The following is a 24,915-nucleotide window of genomic DNA, read 5'->3' as shown; positions in this document are numbered from 1 at the left end:
GGACAGGGGTCAGCATGGACACCCTGACTGGTCTGCGGCTACACAGCCCCATACGCAACAAACCGCCATGTGCTGTGTGTTCTGATGCCTTTCTATCAGAACCAGCATTAACTTTTTTGGCAATTTGAGCTACAGTAGCTTGTCTGTTGGATTTGACCACACAGGGCAGCCTTTGTCCCCGACGGGCATCAAAGAGCCTTGGCCATTCATGATCCTGTCGCTGGTTCACCGCTTTTCCTTCTTTGGACCACTTTTCGTATGTACTGACCACTGCAGACAGGGAGCCCCCCACAAGAGCTGCAGTTTTGGAGATGTTCTGACCCAGTGGTCTAGCCATCAGTGTGGGCTATAAGATATTGATGTGTTTTATGCTTTAAATTCATTTATCCTCTTTAGTGACTGATTTTGGAAGTCTCAAACAGATTGAGGTGAGGAAAAGAGGACTTCTACTCTGGGAATTATACTGCTTCACCTCACCCTTAAACCTCTCACCTCTAGTGACGCTCCATGTCATGATTTTTATGTCACATCATATCTACATGATAGGCCATACGTTTAAGGTTGTGGTGCATTTCTGGCTGTACTGCTACTCACTGGTTTCCGGTGCAGAACCAATAAACATCTCTGAGCACACTGTGCGGCCCCAGTGATGGTCGGCTGGCCACCGGACCAGTGAAATCTGCAAGAGAGGTAAGGAGGTGTGGGAGAGTGGATAGGTGAATGAATGAGTGAATGAATGAAGTGAATAAATGTTAAGTGGCAGAGGTGGCACAAGCAGGCTGCTTCAGAGGCAGAGGAGGAACAGGCAGGGTGTTTCAGGTGCAGAGTTGGCAAAGGCAGAATGTTTTAAGGGAAGGGATGGCACAGGCAGGCTTTTATAAGGGCAGCGGTGGCAAAAGTAGTTTGTTTTAGCAGCAGTGGTGTCATGGGGATGCTGTTTTAGGAGCTGGGCCCTACAACGTCAATGTCTGGCTTAGCGTATAGTGATAGAGTTATGTTTCACTACCGTCAATGTCTGGCTCAGTTTATAGTGATAGGAGTTATGCTGTACCATATCTGTTCAGTAAATGTTAATTATTTAAACTTATTTAATTTATTTATAAATTATTTATTGTTTTCAGATTCCTAGTTTTTTCCAGTTTTTTACAGTTTACAAATTTGTGAAATAAATATTCTTGCCAACGTTCTTTTTTTTCGGGGGGTGCCACATACAGCATCTGCCCGCGTGCCAAATACTCTAGGTATGCCCCTGGCTGGGTATGAGTGTTTTACAGCCCTAAAAGTAATAATAATATGTTTAGAAGCAGTAGAAAATGTGTTTATAAATTAAATGGTGTACATAAAATACATTGTTACATAAAGGCTTCTCAATGGGTCACAAAAGCTGGTTAAGAAAGTTTAGGTAATGATTAACCACATCTCCCTCTTTAGTCATTTGAAATGTTGGGAGGTATGTGAATGAATGTCAGCCTTTGCTTTAATTAGTAATGACATTCTGCTTGGTGCTCCACAGGATCTCAGTATCTGGATCCATACATTTAGCTGCATGATGGATGTAATATGTAATGTAATGCATCGTTACGGATACATGAGGGGGTTATATTGTGGATAGATGCAGCCGTGTGCGTTTAGGTGATTGGTGAAACGCCCCATGCTGTATGATCTTTGGGTTGTTTGTTTTTACATTTAAAAAGTAAACAACAACATTCGAAATCCGAGAACACATGCCTTGCGCTGCTGCCTAGCAACCGAAACGCCACATCTGTCCAGAATGTAAACAATGGAAAAATCCTGGATGACTTAATAACCAATCAGTAGCTCGGCGTACGAAAGCCAGCCAATTGTACACAGGCATGGGCGGGATTATCCTGTAGTGGGCGGGGATTCGGATGGAAGGGTTGCTGAGAGGTAGCCGCATGCTTTCTGGATATGCAGAGGACTGAGCGATGTGCAGACCCCGGGTGAGCGCTGTCTGTTTTATCCACAATTCATTCCAGGATCGCTCTTTGCTGATCTGACCTCATGCTGCGTCTGGCTGCTTAACTCCTATTTGCTTTGGATATTTAATTTGGTGATTTAACCATTTCATTAAACGTTGATTTGGGCTCTGCCACTAGAGAACCCAGTCAAGCAATGACAACTGCGATCACCCTCATTGACTTGGCCAATTTATCTATTGGCACACCAGAGGTAGGGGCAATTAATTTTAATGCCCTCCACACCCTCCTCCATGCTATAATCAAGCATTTGAATATACAGGATATGAAAACAGAAATGCTAGGGGAGGAGATGGGTCCTAATAAACCCCTGGGTATGTGCTCAAAGGCTGAGAATGGTAAAGGGGCACAGGTTTATCTCCCGATGGAACAGAAGATGCAGGAGATCGAGAGACAGTTGGAGGCACTGAACAGCCTGCCCAGTGGATCTGATCTCCTGGAGAGGACCAAGGCAGAGGGACAGCTGGCACTCAGCACTCCATTGGGTGATATGTGGCAGATGATGCAGATGAAGAAGAGGATTGAGACAAATGAAGATGGGATTTCTAAGGTAATCAGAAGTGTCTCCATACCTGGGCAAGATGTCCAGAAGTCCCTTAGACAGCAGCAACTGAATTACCTCAGTGAATTGGCACTAATATTTATTGTATAGCTGGTCGTGTACTCAGGGACCATGTAAAAGATCCACTGATTAAATATGACCAATCATCATATATGTCCTACATGGCATCTTCTTTCTGTTTATATAAATATCTTAAAGCTTCCTAAACCTGTTCTTAGTATTGCCTTATAGTTCATGTTTTCCTCTGTTCTTCTTTCTTTTTCCTTATTCTGTAGGCTTTGTTATAATCACCAACTTGGTTAGAGAAGCCCAGAGCTTGGCGTGCCTTTGAGTTCCTGTGTTACTCTGTATAAGATCTATTTTAAATTGGAGAGATCTTAGTCTCTGGAGTAGTGCAAGATCTGGAGTTCAATGCATCTGGGCCATTGAATTAAAATAGCCAGATGCTAACAATCTACTATTTTAAATGTGCAGTTAAAAATGTAACTACGTGTTCAAGAATATAAAGAATGTGTATTAACTGGGCAGGGTGCAAAATAATTTCCAGGGTAAATTTTTTGGAGCAAAACACATACATTCTGTACATATGTAATTATATATATATATATATATAGTTCCTCTGTGCCCCCCGTGGCTAGCTATTAGCTATATCTGGTGATATGGATCTCCAGTTTGTCATGTGAGTATAGCAACATGGCTGGCCAACTCTTAAGGTTGCCCGCAAGGACCAAATGTGCCCCAAGGGCACTTTCGCGGGCTATTTGTACTAATTTGTGATGTTATCGTTACAGACCATCTCATCATATTCTGGCAAAAGGTTTAAGATTTTACTATTATTTTACTTATATTTAATTATATTATACTTTATTTTTTATTTTTTAATCATATTATATTTTAATCTTTATTCAATTCTATTTTATTTTAAGTAGCTGTACAACGTACAGCATTTTGTTAACACAGCAGGGGTCTCCAGTAGGTAGCCTGAGAGCTACACGTACCCCACTGCCCGCCATTGATTCAATTATTAGTTTTCAAGACACACAAGACAGGCGTACTCTACGTCTGGAGAAGAGCAAAGGTAACTACCGGTATATGTATTCTAACACAACTTCTTAAATAAATTAATCGTATTAGTTTCCCTTCAACAGATTTGTTATTAATATTTTGTATAAATGGAGCAAAAGAACAAGTATGCTGCCAGGTAACATTGGTCATTATGTCGGGAGGTAAAATGCCATGTTCTGGTTGGCCACTGTGTATAGATACCATCATGTTATGGTTCTGCGCTGCAGCCAAGCATAAAGATGGCCTCCTCCCTTGTTTCTCTAACTTAATTATGGCTGCTTGGAGACCAGGGAAGTTTAAGAAAGGGACGTAGATTTCAGTAATCCCCCTCACCAACAATTCAGACAGGAGTAATGAGTCTCAAGTCTTCTACATTTTGAGAAATCACCCAGGAAGAAGGAATTTGTTTAATTATTTACTGACCACAGCAAGGGACCAAAAACATAGATATGTTACAGGCGCAAGTCTCTGTTTAGGATCATGCGTGTCATCCTCTAGCCTCTGAATAGCTTTGCTTGAGTACAGAATTTGTGTTGAACTTGTCTTTATGATCGTTCATGCCTACGTACCCCCCCCTGTACAGACTAAAGCAGTTACAAGATGATTTATACTGGATGATAAATAGTCTGTTTTTCATTAACTGGTATTAGAACGGGGTTTGGGGCAGTGCTGGTATTCAGCAATGTCATGCTGATCAGAAAGCGCAGTTTGATTAAGGGACCTGGTAATGGTCGCAGTTGAGGGATATTTTCCCCTGTAACCTAGCTGTTGATTCATGCGTGTTCTTCTGCATGCGTCCAACCTTAGCGTGCACGGGACACAAGCAAGTGAGCAAGCATCAGTGAGAAATGATGGCTCAAAATCAGGTTTTCTGACATCTCCTTTTTTTTAGAAAATCAGTCCTATTTTGGGATTTTCTGACTTTCCATATACCCACCATTTTTTATTTAGCTCAGTAAATAGTTATGCACAGGAAAGCGGAGCAGGGCGGATTTCCTCTTGCCTGTTGTTTATTACCAATTGTAATATATTATCCATAGAATGACTCCTATTACCCATAGTCCCCTTTAACTGCTGCATCCACAATGTCATCAGGATAACTTCTCTTATTGTTTCTTATTCCCTTACCTATAGCTTCACCTACAGATGCATACAATGCTTCCCGAAGCCCATCATTGTTTGCCCATACAATCTTCAGCTTTTTCTAATATTGGTTAACCCCTGGTACCTGGAATAGCCACAGGGCAAATTGTCTGGTCTTACTCTTGGTTCCAGTGTGGCCCTGACCCCGTCCCAAAATACTTTCGTATGTACGTCCTAGAACCTTACCCTACACACAACAGATAAAAGTTCTGCCTTGTATTAAATGCTCACAGTGTAACACTGATGTGTAAACATGTAGTCACAGTGTCACTGCTTATTATAACTTCATCCCCAACTTTTTTCTGCTTTAAAACGACAGTCAAATCCCCAGTTGAATAATTTAGCAGCATCCCCTCAGGTCTCATTACACATAATAACCAGTTTCCAACATCAACAAACAGTTCATCATTGTTAGGAAGATGGGTTACTTACTGCAACAGGAGATGGGTTATCTGCGACAGGTGGTTAACTCTTTAGTTATAAAGTAAGGTTGAGGTGAGGGCAATGGCCAGGTGAGCTTCAGGGTGTTAATTGAACACAAAGGAGTTCGATAGATGTCATCCATGATTCTTCTTAATTCGTTTTTTTTTAACAGCTGCAATAAGAGGTTATAGATCTTCTCTGTTTTACCTTGGTATTTTCTCGGTAGGAAGAAGTGATGTCATGGAGGTGACATCATGCTTTGGAATGACAACAAACAGTCTACCCATTGTAAGGCAATCACAGTATCGAGACAGCGATATCTAACATTATAAAAATATTCGGACCCTTATTGTCGGTCTTCGTCTGAGAATGTTTTTTGCCCATCGGTTGGCAGTCTCTGCTGTTTGCAAGGTAGCCTATTTCTTTAATTGGGGAGTAGGGCTACTATTCTTTATTCTTCATTATAAGAGCTGGATTAGGAAGTAGCCCTACTGCTATTTATTCTTCATTATAAGAGCTGGAATGGTAAATGACCTTTGTGGTCAATGTATTGTGCCCAGTGGAGCTCCAAATGTTATTGTACCACCCCAAAAGGAGATCATTTTGAGAACATTTTCAATGATGCCAACAAACCCTTCATGATTAGGTTTTGCAGTTATTGCAAATACTAGTATGCGTAGATAGCGACCTGCATGCATGTTGATCAGGATAGGTTGGAGCCCTTGGTGGCACATATTTAAAAGATATTTGTATCATTGAGTAGTTGTCTGTCCCTTCTTTTGCGATGAAGAATAATCAGGCTATGCTTCCAAAAGCCTGGCACATAGAATGTTGTAGAACTAAACATCAGAAACAGTATTAAGACAGTCAACTATTACATAAATTCAAACGCCTACACATGAATGCTTTCCTTATTCCTCTTCCTATGGTCATCATTTCCACAGGTGCTGCACAATATATATATATATATATATATGTTAATTTAGGGTACTGAACTGTGAAGATGATACAAATGTGTGGTGATGGTTAAACCTATAGAATTATTAGAATCAAGATATAGGTTAGGAACAAAATCACAGGAGGGGGTGTTGTAATTGTTGGTTTCTTTTCTTAGGTCATGGAGCTGCTGGAGGATCTACTACATGAGATTAACATTCTCAAAGATACAAGAAAAGATGTGGAGAACCAGCTGCAGAAAATGACAGATGAAGTGGCACTGGTGAGTCACGCAGCATGGGGGGTTCTTTAAAACATTGACGATGAAGACAATGTCAATCTAGGGAGAGTAGAGCAAGAGAGCGACAATCCCTGTTGTGCTGAGGTGTTATTCCATTTAAGAGATCTGCTGCCTCTCCCCAGGGTGGTCTGAAGGACCTTCAGGAACGCTTGAGTCAGCTGGAGGAGCAGAACACCGCAACACAAGATATGGAAATACTGCAGAAACAGATGGATCTCATTCAGCAGAGGGTGGTAAGTAGAAAACACTAGGTCCTGCTACACATACCCATGATCTCGCCCCAATAATGTATGTGAAGCTCATTAAAATCTGGAGGGCAGTATTCAGGGCAAGTGTTTATAGGTCTACTGCTTGACGTGTTGCTACATGGGTGACTTTGTATCCTAGATTGTTCAGCCTGTGTAGGGATGTCTGCATAGCTCTGAATGGTGCATGTGTGGAACAAGCAGATGGAGCCCCAGACATCACTATAATAATTCTCAGAGTGTATGTGCGTGAGAGAGTGTATTTGCAAGAATGTCTGTGTGCTTGTGAAAGTTAATGGGTATGTGCAGGAGTGTGTATGTGTGTGCACATGCGAGAGTAAATGTATGCACATGTACATGCAAGAGCATATGTATGAATACAACGATTACGTAATATTCGGGCACTCGCATGGCAGAGACTACATTACATGTCCCCAGAAAGCCTTTTCTGCGGCCTGGAATCTCAGTCATGCTCTCTGTACAGTAGTGTCAGTCATTGAGACTGTTGAAGGTAAACGTGTTGGCCTAATCCCACAAACATATCACTGTAATTGAAAAACAGAATGTGTCGATAGTGATGATGGGTATTTATCTCATCTTCATCCTCAGCCAAATATTGCTATAGTACCATTTTCAAATTAGATTCATCCCTTAGATTTATTTGAAGTGACTGAAACGTTGGGAGTTAAGAAGTAATTAAATAAAGCTATATTTTTCAAAAGATTTTAAAACTTCAAAATTGTGCAATTATTCCAACATGCCCTTCTCTGTCACGTGAATTCACTATGTAGATTTCATTGTTAATGTTAATTATGGTGCACACCTGTTATACAATTAATGTATTTCATTTGTCCAAGTCTCCTTCTCACCGAACAAAGCATAACAGTTTGTTTATCTTTTTCCTATGCAACCAGAATATTTTCTCAAGGCAGTAATTATGTCTTGGCTAATTCTTTTTTTAATACTTGTTTTAGATTTGCCTTGAGACAAAGAAGTTAGTGGTAGGGGATTTAAACTAATGATAGGTTTATTTGAGAATGGGAAGCAAGCAATGGTTTGTCTCCTGACAAATAACTGAAAGGGTTTAGGGGAAAGCAGGAGCAACAGAACATGGGCTGGAAAGGAAAGTTGAACAGAATAGGAAGAGAGGAACACCAGTGTGGTGGATGAAGATTACTTGGACAGAGCCCCTGGTGTTTACGATAAATATCAAAGCATTGGGATGGTGGAAAGATATTAATAGAGACCGGAAGGCTTGCCATGTATATACTTTTGTTTTCACGAAGTTTATACATTATTGATAATGCAGGTAATCGCTTTATAGGTGAGGGTCAATAACGTGTTACTAGGAGATGTCTCCTGGGAAAAATGGTTGATATAGCAACTCTTATCTCCATTATATTTTCATGTAGACTCTGTAGAAGGATCATGTGAATGTAACTGGTTGAGCAGTGGAAGTTGGGTCTGTAGAATGACAAGAGGTCCTGCTATTACTCATTACTCAAGTGTGCAGGTTGGAGTGAATATATCTGTGTTGGAGACTATGTGAGTGTATGTGCATGTATATGTTTGTAATCCTAAACGAATTTGGGAATGTTTAAATTTAATATGCTAATGCGACCACCATAACATGTCTGGGGACCGAGAGGCAGACAGCAGAAAGTAGCTGTAGTCATGGTGGTGGTCACCAGAGAAAATCCTTTGAGAACTACGAATTTAGAATGTATTTATCACCACAGAGTCATCTGGAGCAAAAGCTGGCAACCTTTCCTAGCTCGGAGCAACTGCACAACATGGTGGGGTGGGAAGTATTACATGAGACTCTCGTGAGACCACAAGTTACTAAGGTAGGTGGTGTCAGTACCCAATAATGTTCTGTACACATATGATAACCAGCTGATGCAGGTCTGTTTTCATATCTTTTATGTGTTTCTAAAATCTTTAGATGTTTTGGCTTTCCATGAGAAACCAGATCTCCTAGAGCTAGTAATTTTATGTACTCACCTAACACAAGAGATGAATTAATCCGTAGCAGGCTTTAAACTGGGCAAGAACTTTGTCTGGAAGGTTTTACTCGAAAATATGCCAAGAAACGTGATACTCTGTTCATCACTCATATGATGAATACGTGCACGCCTGTAAGTGTGTTTACGCCTGTGTGTATGATATATAACTCACAATATATCTATCAATAACGATACCAAAGATGATGGCCAATAAGATTCATCAATGATTTGTTCTTCATCACTGAAAGTAATCCTTCTTATAAAAAGAAAGACAAAGGGGAATCCCAATAGAGCGATATGCCCTGACAATGCAAAAGAAGAAGTACCTTCCCCTTCGACCTGCCAGCCTAGCCCAGAATATGGTGGTTGGAAGACACATAAATGGAGTTATTGGTGCAGCACAGAGTAATTTAGAATGACACATTTTATTTAGTTAACTTTGTTTCTTTCTTTTCAGGATGCTCAGTCTTTGCTCACTACAATAAGCAAACAAAAGTATTCTCGGTCTGAGCCCAAGCATAATGGTTCCTGTGATAGTCTGCAGCAGATTACACAAGAAGTCTCATCTCAACCCGTCCTGCAGCAGGGTAATCAAAATGATGTACACCAGGGCCTTCAAAAGACGTCCACCCGAGAATATCAACTGGGCGTCCAAAAGAGTCCTCAGCAACCTCCCAGTGATTCAATTCCTACTTGTCAAAACGACCCAAATGGACTAAGTGCCGCTGCTGCTAAACTTGAATCTACTAACCTACCAGGTTTTTCTGGAGTTAGTCCAATTTCACAGGACTCTGCGACTCAAGAAAATCCCAATGAGCCTACTAGCATGGATCAACCAACTCAAGATCATAAAAGTAACGCCCAGTCCGATTGTAACCCTTACTTGTATGTAAAAAAATCTCTACCCACCACCCCTCCATCTTCCTCTGACAGCAGCAGTGCCTCTAAACCCTATGCAGACACAGTGGAGGCTCTGCGCAAAATTGGAGCTCTGACAGAACAACATGCGGTCCTACTAGAGAAAATAAGGGCACTAGAACGAGACAAGGCTGACCAGGCAGATATGATGATGCTGCGTGTAAAAATAGGTATGTTTTATGTTACGTTATGAACTTGTAAGGAAAACTAGGGCACAGAGTCTATTCAAATCATAGATATCTTTAAATGGGCAAAGATTCAGGCATACACCAATTATGTATATATTCGTTAATACACAATTATCATCATCAGCAATCAGTATAGGATCACATCACAAACACACTGAGTGTAACTTAAAACTTAAAACTCCAGTGGACGTTTCCATATAAATCATAGAACAACGTATATTGAATAATTAGTACAATCTGGATATCTACACAATGCGTCTATAGAGCTTGAGTTCATTTAAAGACCCGTTCATTTACACACTCCTTGAGATAGAGTCCCAATTCATGTGTGGTAAACTGTGTAAACTAATGGTCCATCTAGGGCAAGATCAGAAATCCTATAGCATGGCGCAGTAATATAACAAAACGCAAAATGATGATGAGAATCACATATTGTCCTGTGTACATAAAATAGTGTTCAAAACCAGCAATTGTAAGGTTATAATATTAACACAAAGAGAATATTAAAACCCAGAGGCGTATTCAGGCTTAGGCTTACTAGACCTTGGGCGGCAGGTCCGGGGAGAGGCAGCAGCCCCTCTACCGCATGACGGGGCCAGTTGCCCTCTTGAGCAATCAGGTTCTCTGTAGCCCCAGAGTTCAATAGGCAGGTTAGAAGGCAGTGCTCCTCAACTGGCACAACCTCCATAGTTAATTTCCACCTCGCCCCATGCATCATTAACAGGTATAGTGCTGGCATATGAATGTGTATTCTTGTTTATTTTATATACCAAAAGCAATAACAGGAGATGTCCTTCTATGTCTTTATGATTAGGGATCTTGTCATCTATTCAAACCATATTAATTAGATCTGGTATCATTCATACGATGTGTACATTGATGGTGATATACTTCCATTTTTTACAGATGGATGTGGTTTCATTGAGACAACAGATAGATTATCCGATGTTCAAGAGAAACTAAAGTTGCTTCAGAAGAATATGCAAGACCTGAAAATGGAGAGGGAGAAGGTGAGAGCTTTGGGTGACGTCTTGTATAAGAGGCGCATGGTGGGGACATTGAGAAGTAAGGGATAGGGGACTTTTTGCTGCATTATATTGTGCCTTCTATAGTAATAATTGTGCTTACTTACTTACAATTCAGTTAAATTATGTCACAGTTGCATAAAATAGGATTACAAGGTTTCATGCATTTTTCAGAATGTATTCACTGAGGGTCTAATAGTTCTGAGATTAGCCAAGAAAATATTACCGTGACAATATTCCTCCTGTGATATCCTGTAAACTACATAACACCGACTAAACTATGTTTCAGTACCTTCAGTTCATTTCTCATTACCTTGGAACAGTTTTCTCTAAATCCACAAGTTTGTGATTTTCTCTAATCTTCTTTTATGAGCCAATTTTAGTTTCCTCTGCTATAATAATTTTAAATACCCCTATAACCAGAAAGTTCTGAATTGGTATGTTAACCATTTAAATGTAAAAAAACAGTGTGTTCTGTGGTTGTTTGGTACTGATATACCGTGTATTATATTAGAAATAAGAAAAAAAGAGAAGTGCAGTACGCAGAGCCGTAGATAGCTCCTTTTGCACCCGAGGCAAGAATGGAATTGCGCCCCAGCTTTTTAGTTTTACAGAGAGTTTTTTCTATTTACACTGCCTTTACACACTTGCCTATTACCCCGTATATATTTGCATACACTGCCCTTACACACGACTGCCCATACACACACATATACACATACACTGCCCTTACACACATATATACACACACCAATTTACAAACATACAAATACCTACACTGCCCTTACTACCCTTGTTCATGTTTGAAAAGTGGCAAAATATGCAGCTTTCCTGTATTTTACAATACTCTCCTCCCTTCTTTTTTTAACATGTTAGTGTCTCTTCTGCCTACTTTTGTAGTCACTTTTCCCTCCCATTCTGTCTCTTTGATTCTTGTACGATTTATTTTGCCTTTATCTCATTTTCTGCACCCAGCCTCTCTCCCTCTTCTTTTTTTCTGTGTTTGTCAAGTCCCTTTCCCCTTTTTTTTTTTCTCGCTGTCTTCTTTTTTCTTTCTGCCTTAGACAGGGAAATGGAGATCAAAGGCAAAAGGGACTGCAAGAAGTACTTCTTTCAGGCTCTTTTGACTTTGATTTTCCACGAGAATAAGACAGAAATAAAGACGACCGCAAGAGAGAAAAAATATATAAAAAGGGCAGCACAACTTGCCTTTAAAGGGATCACATTGTGGGACCAGATCAGGTCAACACGTCATGGCAGTCTTTAATTTTCCGGTGGTCCAAATTCTTTGTGATGGACCCAGGTGAGTCACCTAAACAGACATTTTTACTTTGTTTTCAAAACCCAACATTTTGGGGCTTCCTGTACATTTGATTGGTCTATTTAAATTTTATCTCTCAAATTTTGTTATCCTCTTCCTCAAGCATCTCTTGGTAAGGAAAGCGCCCACATCTTTACATTTAGTTTAATTTTCTCTCAGAATCTGGAGTTGATTGGACACATCCAAAATACTATGCTGCATCTACAGGAAGAGTGTGACAAGCTGACCATGACCACAAGCAATCTGATCGACAACCGCCAGCAAGAGCAAAGACATATCAAGGTAAGAGACACTTGGAAATAGAGGGTTCGGAGGGATTCCAATTTGTGTTTCCTTCTGATATTTTTCATTTTTCTTTTAACTTAATGTTTTCAATTTTCCTATCCAGAAGATTTTATGTCAATCAATGGAGAATCTAGATGAGGAGAAAGCAGACAAAGAACATACTGAGCTCCAGACAGAAGTGGTGAGGATTTTGTTTCTGTGAGGGGACTACATATGTTCTTTGTTACAACGTGTTATAAATTGGGTAATGTATCCACTGTAGTTGCATAGCTCTGTAAGAGATGAGTAGATATTTAAGGTTGTGAGTGGATTATAGTGAAGTTTATCCATTTGCATAATTGGTCCAGCATAGTGTTACAGAAGGATGCTATGTGCAAACACAGTCTTACCATAGTGCTATATCCTCTATTTCTTCCTTTTCATTGCTTACTTCAATTTCTTGTGCATTCCCTTTGCCTTCCTCTCCCCATCTGTCATTTTACATTACATTACATATATTTATATAGCGACAGCATATTTCATAGCGCTTTACAGTCAGAGTCGGTAGGATAAACTTAAAATCACAAACAATTACAAACTGGTACAAAAGGAGAAGAGGGCCCCGCTATTGCAAGCTTACAATTTTGTCGGTTGAGGGAGAAGTGAAACAGTAGGAGATGTTGGTCCAGTGAAGATGAGCTGTCGAGATTGTTGGTTTTTTTAGATGGCTGAGACAGGATGCTAGCTTAGAGTGTTATGAGGAATGGTTGTATGTTACTGGAAAGAGGTGGATTTTCAGAGAGCTTTTGAAATTTGCTTGGATGGGGTACAGCATGGGTGAAATCCTGAATGTGGCAGTGAGAAGAGGTAATGATGGTAGAAGGGTGACGAAGGCCATGAGATGAGCAAAGAGGATGGTTAGGGGTGTATTTGGATAGGAGGGTAGAGATATAGAGAGTGTGGAGTTGATAAGGGCTCTGTTGGTCAGGGTCAGGAGTTTGAATTTGGTTTTGAAAGGAATGGGGAGCCAATGGAGTGATTGACAAAAGAGGAGTGGCAGATAAGGAATGGTGACAGAGAAAGATTAGTCTACCAGTTAGTAGGGAGTTGCAGTAATCCAGATGGGATATCACAAGGGAGTGGATTAGTATTTTGGTCATTTCTTTTATGAGGAATTGGCGCATCAGGTGAAGGCGGCTGGATTTGGTGAGGGACTGGATGTGAGGGATTGAGGAAAGAACAGAGTCAAGTGTGACACCAAGGCACCGTAGGTTGGATAGTGGAGTTGTCAACAGTAATCATTTTCTCTCCTCAATGTATTCACTTTGGCCAGAAAGCAGATGAACAGCCCCCAGATGCGAAAGTGAGTCGCAGCCAGTTTGATGCTACTGCTGAACAACTCAACAGCATGATCCAGGATCTCCTAAGCAGAGTGAACATGCAGGAGCAGGACTGGCAGAGGATGCTGGAGAAGATCAACCTGGAGATGCAGAATAAAGTAAGCAACAATTGTGTTAGTCTGTCTATGTAATAAAACCATTGTGTCTCTGTTTACGCACCTGTTTGTGTGAATGTGTGTGTATTTAGCGATAAGAATATCAGTCTGCTCAGATGCGCTAGTCACTTTATCAGTATTTGGCACTGAACATCTTCCTATTATTGTAACAATGTATGAGTCACTTTGGATATGTTGCCATATGAAGAAGGTAGAGAAGTGAGGCTGGCAATATTGAGCCCATAAGGTAAATACAACCAAGTGAATAAGTATAGCAGCTCAAATCACATTTGCACGCCCAATGTGAACTTAACTATCCCATCCAAAACATAAAAGAATGGGAATATATATAAGATCCATAACAATGGAGTCATATGGAGTTTTTATTAGATTAGATTTCTTTTTACTGATGTTTATAGAATCACAAGACTTTGGCAAATAATATATTATTACAATTATACTATATCATATATGGCACCACTGTATTATATTTTTAGATCAAAATGTAGATATATCAATCAAAGTATTGCTTCAAACTAATGAAAGGTCACAATTTCTATTTATTTTAAACTTTATGTTTCTATGGCAACAGCCTATCAGAGCCCCTAAATAATTCAATGATGTGAATAACTAAATGTTTCTGGGTAGGGTTTGTACAAATTATTATGTTATATATTACTTGTTATGTCCTGTTTACCCATTGTGCAGCGCTGTGAAATATGCTGGCACTATACAGTATAAAACAATAAATAATAATCATAATAAAGGAACATGGGGGTGCAAAATAAATAAACAAATACATACATGTATGTCCCCAACATCCCATTGGCCTAGCACTACATGTAAAAAGTATAACCCGGTCTCTGTTCACTACCACCAAAGTCTTAAGGGTACTATGTAAGGTATGGATGTGACCCTCTAGAACATCACAAAATATGTATGTGGAGTACACCTACTGCGTAGGGTACTTAAAAAACCCTGGCAGTGAAGGGGTTTATATGATGATCTTTTATATGGTGTCCATTTTGGCAGAAGTGGTCTCCTAGAGGTGTGTCTGTTTTTTCTGTTCACATTATGTGTGAATGCATCCACCTTCTTAGGGTCTGGTATGTTTCACCTACGTAAGAGCCCAGAACTGGGACAGCGAACAGACATTATAAGATATACCACATTGGATGAGTTGGTTTTACAGTGTAGGCCTGTACAGAGATGGCCTAAGACATTGCGCTGCCTGGGTCCAAGGATGAAATGTACCCCCCACCACAACCACATCCACCACAGCCACGTTCACATCCATTATGTTATATCATGATTAATAAATTCACTTTCTCACGCTCTCTTACAATCTCATTCACACTCTCTCATGCTCTCTCTCAATGTCTTCCTTCCTTCTCCACTGTCCGCTTCCGTATTCCTGTCTCCTTTCATGCAGTTCTGCGTCTTCTCTGGCCTCTTCTTGTTCTTCTGTCTGCTTTCTTTGTCCGCTTCTCCTGGTTTCTTCGTTGTTTGTCTTCTTCTCAGCGAACCTGGACTCCTGGGCGGAGCTTCTGGGCACACACTCCCCGTAACTCCGCCCTTTGCATAAGTGCACCGAGAGGCCACAATAATGCAGATAGAGTTCACAAATCTACCCCAAAAAATGCTGCCTATGTCATAGTGCCGCTAGGCTCTGGGCTTGGATTATATGTGTGCAGGTTTTGCAGAAGGTGTCATTTGTTGATTATATCTATGGCGCTCCTTACTATCAGTTGGTTTAAGTCTCGGGGTTGTTTGTAACAGAGCAGAGTAGGGAGCGGGGATAATTCTTTCCGCCTATCTTCTGTGTAGTGTTTTTTTTTGAGTTCCTTCACTATTTGGTGTAGACAGAATATAGACTGACGCATCTTAATAAGAATCTTTGTATATAATATGGTCCCTCTCTTTAGCTGGACCGTATAGAGCTGGATCCATTTAAAAAGAAACTTGAGGAGCGATGGAAGGTTATCATCCGGCAGTTGCAGGAGCGGCAACCTAAGTGCGAGTCTGATGAAGCTGCTGGTATCCGCAAGTAAGGGGGCAGACATCCTACTCTTAGGCCGAGCACTAAAAATCTGTGGTCCTCAGCAAGAAAATAAGTTTTCATTTCAACAATTTTTATTCTAGTATTTATTTAGAACTCCTCATTTATTTATCTGTTTTTACATCTTTAAAATGCTTTGTCTATTATTTACATAGGCGTGAATGTAATCAGTTTATGTGACTGAAACAAAATATAATTTTTTTTTAAGTTTAAAATTTCTATCATGACATATCGAAACTTAGATTATCACATCTGCAACACAAAGTATCTATAAGTATCCATATAGTATCTACATCTAAGATAGTAATACACTTTTTCCACAACCCCTCTGCATTTAATTTTTTATATTGTGAGAATGGCTTTATATGTGGATTGTGTACCCGCTAGGATTAGGCTTAAGTAAGTCTCAACTTAATACTCATTAGTCAGTAAATGTTGTGGGTCCCCTTAGAGGAGTAGTGTTTAAGAAGTTTAAGGTATGGTATAAAAATATAACTGTTCATTAACCTCCTTTACTAACATATTAAAATTTTTACTCTTCGGTCTGCCTATTGTATTTAGTAGAGGACATTCTCTAACTTTCTCCATTTGTCACCCCCCAGGCAATTAATTGCCCAGTTTCACTGCATTTCCTGTGATCGCCCTGTGGAAATGATGGTGCCAGGACCGTAAGTAATACATATCAACTTTTTTGCAGAAGCTTGTGTAGCCAGGAATTAGCCATTAGAGCTGTCTTTAGTGCCGGGTGACCTGGGTGGCTTCCAGAGGCACCAACTCAGACTAGGGGTGCTTCCAGTTTTCATTACAGAGATTGCTTCCAATGAGCGAAAGTTAGTGTGGCACCAGAAGCCTACTCTACACAGGAAGACCTTTACAAGAGGTCTATGCCTGATGGAGACATGGTGTGGTTGGGGTGGGGGGGAGTCTTCTTGGCTGAATGCTCTTTTGTCCAGGACCAGCACTGGTTATAGTCTCAGAGCTTGGAGAGGGAGGGAAGCCGGTCCATATTCTTCAGTTATTTATCAGCATGCTACTGATTTCGCAGATTGTATGCTCAACACGAATTATCCAGTTGTGTATGACAAAGGGACAGTTTTTCCTCAATCCATATGTATCATTTGATGCATCTACAGTATAATTCCAAACCAGGAACGCTTTAGAAGGTAGTTGCATTTAGTAGTATATGGGGGTACTTTGTGTAGACATAGTGTAATATGCAATGCTAGGTATCTCAGGTTATACTATAAATGTAAAGTGACAATGCAAAAAATAAGCAAAATACTAATGAAATATTTTATAATATAATAGTAAAATACATATAAACAATTTTATAAAGAATATTATGTGGGTTATTGCTAATATCGTGTTATTATTGAGAAAAGTTAGTATGCATTCTTTGTCCAAAATATTGTCACATATGTATATCACTGATTTACACCCACTAATATTTAATTTAATAAATACCTTATTTGCTCGATTATAAGACGAGGTTTTCCGTGAATTAACATTTACTGGTAAAACTTTTTTCCTATAGGGTCGTCTTATATTTAGGCTTTTTCTTTTTTTCCTAAATTAATATTCAGATTTTGGCCTAGGCAGATGTACACTGAATTCCCTTTTTCACCTTTTCCCCCCATTATGAGTTCAATTTGTAGCAGCCACTCAATTCCCAGTGTAAATTAAACAACTAGTGACTTTCAGCTGGGGATCAGGTTGCTTCACATGTATATGAAGTATACTTAGTAAACCTGCTTTAGTAGAAGGTAAAAAGGGATTACATGTATAATAGTCCACTACATAAAAATGTGAATAATTCTTTAACATCAATATATGCAATATATAACAAATATGCTTGTTTCTCATCCTCTCTCTACCACTGGAAATAGGCAAGTAATAACCATCCCAAATACCCCTGCATTCCCAGCACATCGTTCCAACCGACCATACACAGTGTATGAACTGGAACAGATACGTCAACAGAATCGCAAGTGAGTAGAGGCCAAGAACCAATAATAATGAATTACTGTCATAAATACTTATATTGTTATATAGGGTTGGTGTTTTACATTATAAAAGTTACCCTACAGAACATACAGTGCACTCGCTGGTGTGGAGTGAGAAGATAAGGTTTGCTTTTCTGCTTCAAATCGATGGAATGCAGACATATAAATGCTCTTTTAAACTCATAGAGCAGTTACATATATTATATGGAAACTTATGGTAGACATAATAAGTGGCTTTATGGATTTGTTAGCAGCTGCCACTTTTGATTCTCCTCTCCTTACACCTTTTCTTGCTACTCCCTGCTAGAGCCCTGCGCGGGACTACTTTTTTAATCCCGCTCCCGCCTGCTCCCGCGATTTTTAATCCCGCTCCCGCAATGTGGGTGTTCCGCTCCCGCCACTTTTGTGGCCAATCCCGCCCGTTCCCGCCACATTTGTGGCCAGTGATGCCCGCCTCCTTACCTGATTTCCCGCGCGGCTGCCCTCGAGTTGTTCCCTCACGGCGTCTCTTCTCTTGCTCCGCCCAGGAACAAGGCGGAGTCACAGGAAGTGATGTCACATCACGTGACTCCGTTTTGTTCCTGGGCGGAGCAAGCTAGGAGACACTGTAAGGGAGCAGCAAGAAGGCAGCCTTGCGGGACTGCGCGGGATTACGGGGACCCGCAGGTACAGTGCCTGACCGCCCGCAGCCCCAGCAAGACCGCCCGCGACCGTAAGTTTTTTGGCGGGTCTCGCAGGACCCTCATTACAGCCCTCACACCCTTTCCTTCTCATACTCCTTGACTCTCATAGTTCATTCATATCTTACATCATGATCCTTTCACTCCCTACAAACCCATTGTTTTCAATTAAAAATACGGTATTATTCATATTAATGTTTATTAATGTATACTAATTTTCTTTAAAATAAGACATTTAACTTATTTAATTAAACCAACAAATGTCTCTAACCATTCTGGTTTAACGCTGGAAAGGATGTTTTCTGAATCTTTTCTATTAAAGAAAGTGAAATTACTTTTGGTAGAAATAGCATGGTTGATCTGTAATTCAGATTGAAAAAAAAAAGTTAGTTATAGCTAAAGACTGGTTTTGAGTGTCTGTTTGTTTAAATCTAAAAGCACCATTATGTGTGTGTTTTTTTAAAATATAAATTTAAAATGTTCCTGAACAGGACACATGAAAAGCTACCCTTCAGTAAGGGAGATATACCGTATTGGCTCAAATACAGGCAAAACCCTAAAAGTTTGGTGCTATTTTAAAGAAAAAAATATTTTTAAAGAAAAAATACACGAGTGGAATGGTAAAACAGTATTTTATCTAATGAACTGGAATACATGTGTTTTAACATTTTTTGGTATCTATTATGCAGTATGCCCCCCTACAAATGCCAATCTGCCCCCCAGATATGCTTTATGCCACCTAGAAATAGCACTCTGCCCCCCTGATATGCCACCCACCAGACTTACCAATGCACCCCCAGACTCCCTGGTGTCTAGCAGGGCCGGCCGGTGGACATCTGCACGATGCGCTTAGATAACCTCCGCTGCCGGCACTCCGCCGTAGTTTCTATGGTGGAGAACCAGCGTGACATAACCTTCCAGGTGCTCCACCATAGAAACCCCAGGGGAAGTGTCTACCGGCTGCCGGAGAGGAGGATCCAGGTCCCCTGCAGCACTGCGGGGGATCTGGATCCTATCCCTGCTGCTTGCCCGCAGCAGAGCGAAATGAAAAAGAATCCCTACGCTAAACTCTGATTATAGGCCGGACCTCCATTTTAAAGACTTAAAGTGTGGTGGGGGAGTTCAGCCTATATTCGGGCAAATAAGAATAAGAATGAGTAACTGGTTCTATTTTGTGAGTTTATACATCCCACATACTGCAGGGGACAGCACATGTCCGATCAGCAAAATGCATGGCTTATAGTGAACCTATGCAATGATGGCCACAGCTATGCACAACTCCAGCCCTCAAGGACCACAAACAGGCCACAGCTTTTTAATATTTAATAGGGAGTACTTATAGATGTCGGAACAAATACAAACGCAAAAAAACAACCCAGACACCAGGGTCAGACAAGGATTGGCTAAGCGCCCCTGGCACTTTAATTCCAGCAGCTGTCCACTGGATATGCGCAGCCGAATGTTACGTTTTTATACTATTGCAGTGAGCGGCCGCACATTACCAGATCTGCTGCCGGAGTGGCAGATAGAAATGTCCAGAACATTTGCCCTGGACATTTACCCTGTGTGCTGTATGGCCAGTCTTGGCCCGCCTGAGTTATCGAAAAGAGTTTTTGTACACAAGACTCTGTTGGAGAATTAAATCTTAACGTGAATGGATGAGATCACAACTGTTGTCTCTTTGTTCTGCAGTGAACGGTTTCCAGAGTTGAATGATTTCATGTCTGGCACCAGGAGCTGTGGTGGGAGTCATACTTTGACCTTGCCACATCGGCGCTATGTTAAACTTCAGAGCATAATTCGCACCTCCATGGATGAAGACATTTTGGCATCGATCCCTAAGGTGACATTGCATATTAAGGGCTGAATACTTAGCAGTTAGGCATTTTCAAATATATAATTAAATACGGTACTATTAGTTTTAAATAATGCATTGTGTCCCCGAAATAGTCCCCCCTTCCATTATTTCTCATATTTTCACCAGACTCCTATAGCCATATTTAACATGTTGTCCTATTATTACGCTTTACACAACCTCGTCCTTCTTTTGTCTTTAGCCCTACTTCCATCTTCCATAACACGTTTACCACACTCTTGTTTTTTATTGTGTTTGGGCTTTACCAGCATCTATACTTTGTCTGCAGCAAACAGAAGTTGACATTCTGGGTTTTGATGGTCACATCTACAAGGGCAGGATGGACACTTGCTTCCCAGCCATTTCCTCCAAAGACGGTAAGAGGTACTTTTATAACAACTTAAGGATAAATACAAGAGTTGAGAGGAATGGAAAATCTGGTTTGAGATTTGATGTTGTCAAGATCTTGCATCAGAATTCTTGTGATGGTTTGCAGTGGGCCCGGGGTGGTCCATATTCTCCACCCCGGGTGGCATATTAAGTTCCTACCCTGTGCTATCATGGATCTATCATGTACATACATACAACGCACATAATTTAATGTGTTGTCAGAGTAAAGCTGGAAATTGTTAACAATTTCATCTCCTTTAAGCAGAATACAGTGTACTAACTACAAAAATCCTCAAAATGCCATGCCACCTGACTATTATTATCTTTTACTTATGTAAAACCCAAACACAATACTTCTCAAACTAGGTTATGTATTAAAAGCTACTTTGAGAAATATTGTGTTTAGGTTCTTGTAAAATGTATAGCTTTTATTATTATGTCAGTAAAATAAGAAGGCAATTAGGGAAATGCCATTGTGATAGAGATAAAAGGGTTAATGACATGTTAATGTGAAATTCAAAGTTTTTTTATTATGATGTTTGTTTTTAACACCCAGTTTGTTACATTATATTAAATACACGGAAAATGTGCATATTGTTTTTTTTTATTAAATTAATCGAAAAAATAATCGGCCAACTAATTGATTATGAAAATAATCGTTAGTTGCAGCCCTAGCTGTCACCTTCAAAGCTTTTTTTTTTTATAGTTTTTTTTTATAGAGACCTCTGAAAAACATCATGGTACAAGTAGGTAGGCGTCCGAGGAGGCAGGTGCCTCAAAACTAAAAAGCACAATTTGCTTGCAGAAAGATGTACTGGTGTCTATGAAGAAAATGAACTTTTTTTTAAAAAAAAATCCTATTAATAATGTAATATTTAAAAACCTGATATTGTCATCTGGTTCTGATTTTTTATTAGTTTTGTTAATACTTTTTTTTTCGTAGGTGTACCCACTGTACTAAAGGCTAGAAAATATTATCAAGGCTCTCAAAAGTATCTGCCAGCGTTTGACGGGTATACGCCACCCTCTCGCCCTCAGAGTGCCAAGAGCACAGGGAGAAGCCAAACTGGTTAGTAGCGTGAAAGATAGTGAGGGTATTATGGAAAGCTTAGCTTACATGCGTTGAGAAGAACATGGCAGCTTGAACTACACATTGCTTAGGGCCCACACAGGTTTATTCACTAAACCCAGAGTTAAAACCATGTTTAACCCCTTAAGGACAATGGGCGGTCTCTAAACCCATTGAAAGCAATGCATTTTGAGCCCGTACATATACGGGCTTTGTCATTAAGGGGTTAAATAACATACAAACATAGATCTTTACAACAGATAAGACCCATTTGGTTCATCTAGTCTGGCCATTTTCCTGATGTAAAGACTTACTCAGTCCCTGCTTTTGTCTTCAGGATTCAGGATAGCTTTATACCCATCCCATGTATGTTTTAATTCCCCCACTGTATTACACATGAATTATGATCTACATAATGCATTGTTAAACATATGATATTGCCCCTTCTTGCAAAAGTTGGGGTTAGCGCTGCATTAAAATAATTTGTGAGATGGTATAATGAGTATACATAAATCTGCTGAGACATTGTAATATTTTAACATTTGATTTTATGATATTGCACAGCTTTGTTTCAGGTCTCAAAAGATCTTACTTCTTCAGCCTCACCAAGCCTCCAGCAGCCTAATGCCCTTACTGGAACTCATCACACCTTGACAATTAATATGGATGTGAATTTAAATCAGCAGCAAGCAGATGGATCAGTGATGTAAAAGAAAAGCCCCTGTGCAACAGAATCTGATTACAGATCAGGACTGTAGTATTTTAATCATCTACCCATGATGTAATGGTCCTGCCATCTCACTTGTCATCGCTGAATTAACCAATGGGCTAAGGAGGGGGGTGATCACGTGGCCCACTTACACAAATAGAGGGTGTTGGAGTATGGGATAGAAATACTGGCACAATAGCTATTGATTTAGCATAATTAGAATTAATAGATTGTAAAATAAAATGATTTTCTGTTAATGTGTATCCACCACATATTTTCAGTTCGTTATACTGGATTACCTGGTGTAACAGTGATTAAAATAAGCATGCCTATATACCCTGCTCATGGATACCCTAGCTTCACTTCCATTTCTTTGGTAATATTGGTTCTTATTTTAAATTAAGTTATCTCTCTTATATTGTTTTTTTGCTCGGTTGCTTTGGGAACCCTGTTTGCTCCATCTAATCAACAGTCAAGATAAATGACAATGTTGACATCATCAACATCTGAAGTGGTAGCACTACATCCTTAACAGGAACATGTATAATTGCTACTAACCCATTTTTGCCACTAGTGGAAAAAAAAAAAGAAAGAAACCCACCTAATGATAAAATCCACCGAAGAAGATACGCTGAAATCGAAACGGTCTAGGACAGACCGTTTTACAGGTCAATCACAATCTTTCTGGCTTCCATTTTTATTTTTATATTTGGTTGGAACCTTTTAATGTGGAAATTTAAGCTTCTGGTATCATGGGCAACATGATTTTGGAGGTACCGTATTTGCTTGAATATAAGATGACCCTGATTATAATACATTCTCACACATTCATTAATTCTCTCACTCACTCACACAATTCATCCACACATTAATTCTCTTTATTTCAATATTCTTAATACCCCCCTTTCTCACACTATCTACCCCCATCTCACACAATCTACCCCCTACCCCCATCTCACACTATCTACCCCCTACCCCCCCATCTCACACTATCTACCCCCTTCTCACTCCCTACCCCCCTTCTCACTATCTACCCTCTCCCTACCTCCCTTTGTAGGTCACTTACCATGCAGTCCTGTGGTGCTCTGCCACAGCGCTTCCACTTCACTGCTGAGCACCGGCAAATTACGTCATATGCCGGCGCTCAGCGTGAAGTGCCGGCATCAAGACAGGCGCCTGCAAGGAGCAGAGGAGACAGAAGGGCGCCGAGCGGTTGCTGAAAATGACCGCTCGGCGCCCCTCTTTCTCTTCCTCCTTGGTGGCATATTACAACTGCTTCCAGTCAAGTTTGTGCATTACATTCTATATCTTTTGTTCATATATATATCGTATGAGCAAGTCCTACAATTCATGCTATATCTTCACAAAAATCCCCGCATGGAAAGAGTTAAAATATTGGCATTATAAATGCCCACAGGGTGCCTAGTTTTAAAAAATGTATGATTTGATGGGTAAATTGAAAAGGCCAGCTTCAAAGATGTCCCAAATATACGATGTGGGCAAAGACGGACCAGATGTCTAAATGGCAAAAAATGCCACGTATTGGGGTGTTGTTTGGCAGTCACATATACCAGGAGCGGTGAATTCATACATGAAGTACGTGTGTGAAAAAATAAACATTTTTTACTACCATAAAGTTTGACAAAGGCTGATAGTAGAACTAGTGTATGAACATAAAAACATTGGCTATTTCTAAACTCAGGACAAATGGTGGAATCTATTTAGCAGGTTTTTTCATTAGTAAAATATTTTCCAAACAAAAGTGAGAAAAAGTCATTTTGTAACAAAAAAAACACCATATTTTATCAAAATTTTTTTTATAGTAAATTACATCTGATAAAAATAATGGTATCTAAAGAAAGCCCTGTTTGTCCTAAAAAAAAAAAACCAAAACAATACATAATATGTGTGGGTGCACAAAGTGAGAAAGAAGAAAATTACAGCTAAACAGCAACACTGAAAAAGGTTTAAAGAGCCATTGTCCCAAAATGTACTACGAGTACATTTGTCATTAAGGGGGTTAATACACAAGGTCGCATGTTATGTATATATGCTCTTGAAACATGTGACCATGTGCATTCAGCTGGCAGCCACACCCTGCAGGACAAGATGGTCTCAAATGAAGCATGGAGTAAATTGCCCAGAAGCCCAGGGGCTATTTCCTTCGTGTGCCAGATGGCCAGCTCCCATTGCCACTGCAGAGATTTAGTTATGAAGTTTTGGTAGTTACTGGTATACAGATATTATTTGATTTATGCAAA

At 40.0% G+C, this 24,915-nt stretch overlaps 1 protein-coding gene across 1 annotated transcript; it reads left to right on the top strand.

The window, feature by feature from the left end:
* Positions 1-2,016: 2,016 nt before the first annotated feature.
* On the top strand, positions 2,017-22,995 carry QRICH2 (glutamine rich 2). Its single transcript, XM_053453579.1, has 16 exons — positions 2,017-2,547; positions 6,305-6,409; positions 6,550-6,660; positions 8,412-8,519; positions 9,136-9,766; positions 10,691-10,794; positions 12,290-12,412; positions 12,519-12,596; positions 13,728-13,892; positions 15,815-15,936; positions 16,551-16,616; positions 17,835-17,936; positions 20,324-20,474; positions 20,776-20,863; positions 21,820-21,945; positions 22,510-22,995. Exons 1-16 carry the CDS (start codon positions 2,134-2,136, stop codon positions 22,653-22,655), a joined length of 2,640 nt encoding a protein of 879 aa, XP_053309554.1. The 5' UTR covers positions 2,017-2,133; the 3' UTR covers positions 22,656-22,995.
* Positions 22,996-24,915: the final 1,920 nt, after the last annotated feature.

The sequence above is a fragment of the Spea bombifrons genome, chromosome 13, assembly GCF_027358695.1.
Source record: "Spea bombifrons isolate aSpeBom1 chromosome 13, aSpeBom1.2.pri, whole genome shotgun sequence".
Classification (NCBI taxonomy): Eukaryota; Metazoa; Chordata; class Amphibia; order Anura; family Pelobatidae; genus Spea; species Spea bombifrons.
This window is presented reverse-complemented; position numbering and strand designations above follow the sequence as displayed.

Excerpts from the sequence above, each read along its gene's own strand:
- QRICH2 (XM_053453579.1), top strand. The coding sequence starts at position 2,134 with ATGACAACTGCGATCACCCTCATTGACTTGGCCAATTTATCTATTGGC. Across the intron at positions 12,413-12,518 it reads AAGAGCAAAGACATATCAAG|AAGATTTTATGTCAATCAAT; the intron begins GTAAGAGACACT and ends TTTCCTATCCAG. Across the intron at positions 21,946-22,509 it reads CACAGGGAGAAGCCAAACTG|CTTTGTTTCAGGTCTCAAAA; the intron begins GTTAGTAGCGTG and ends GATATTGCACAG.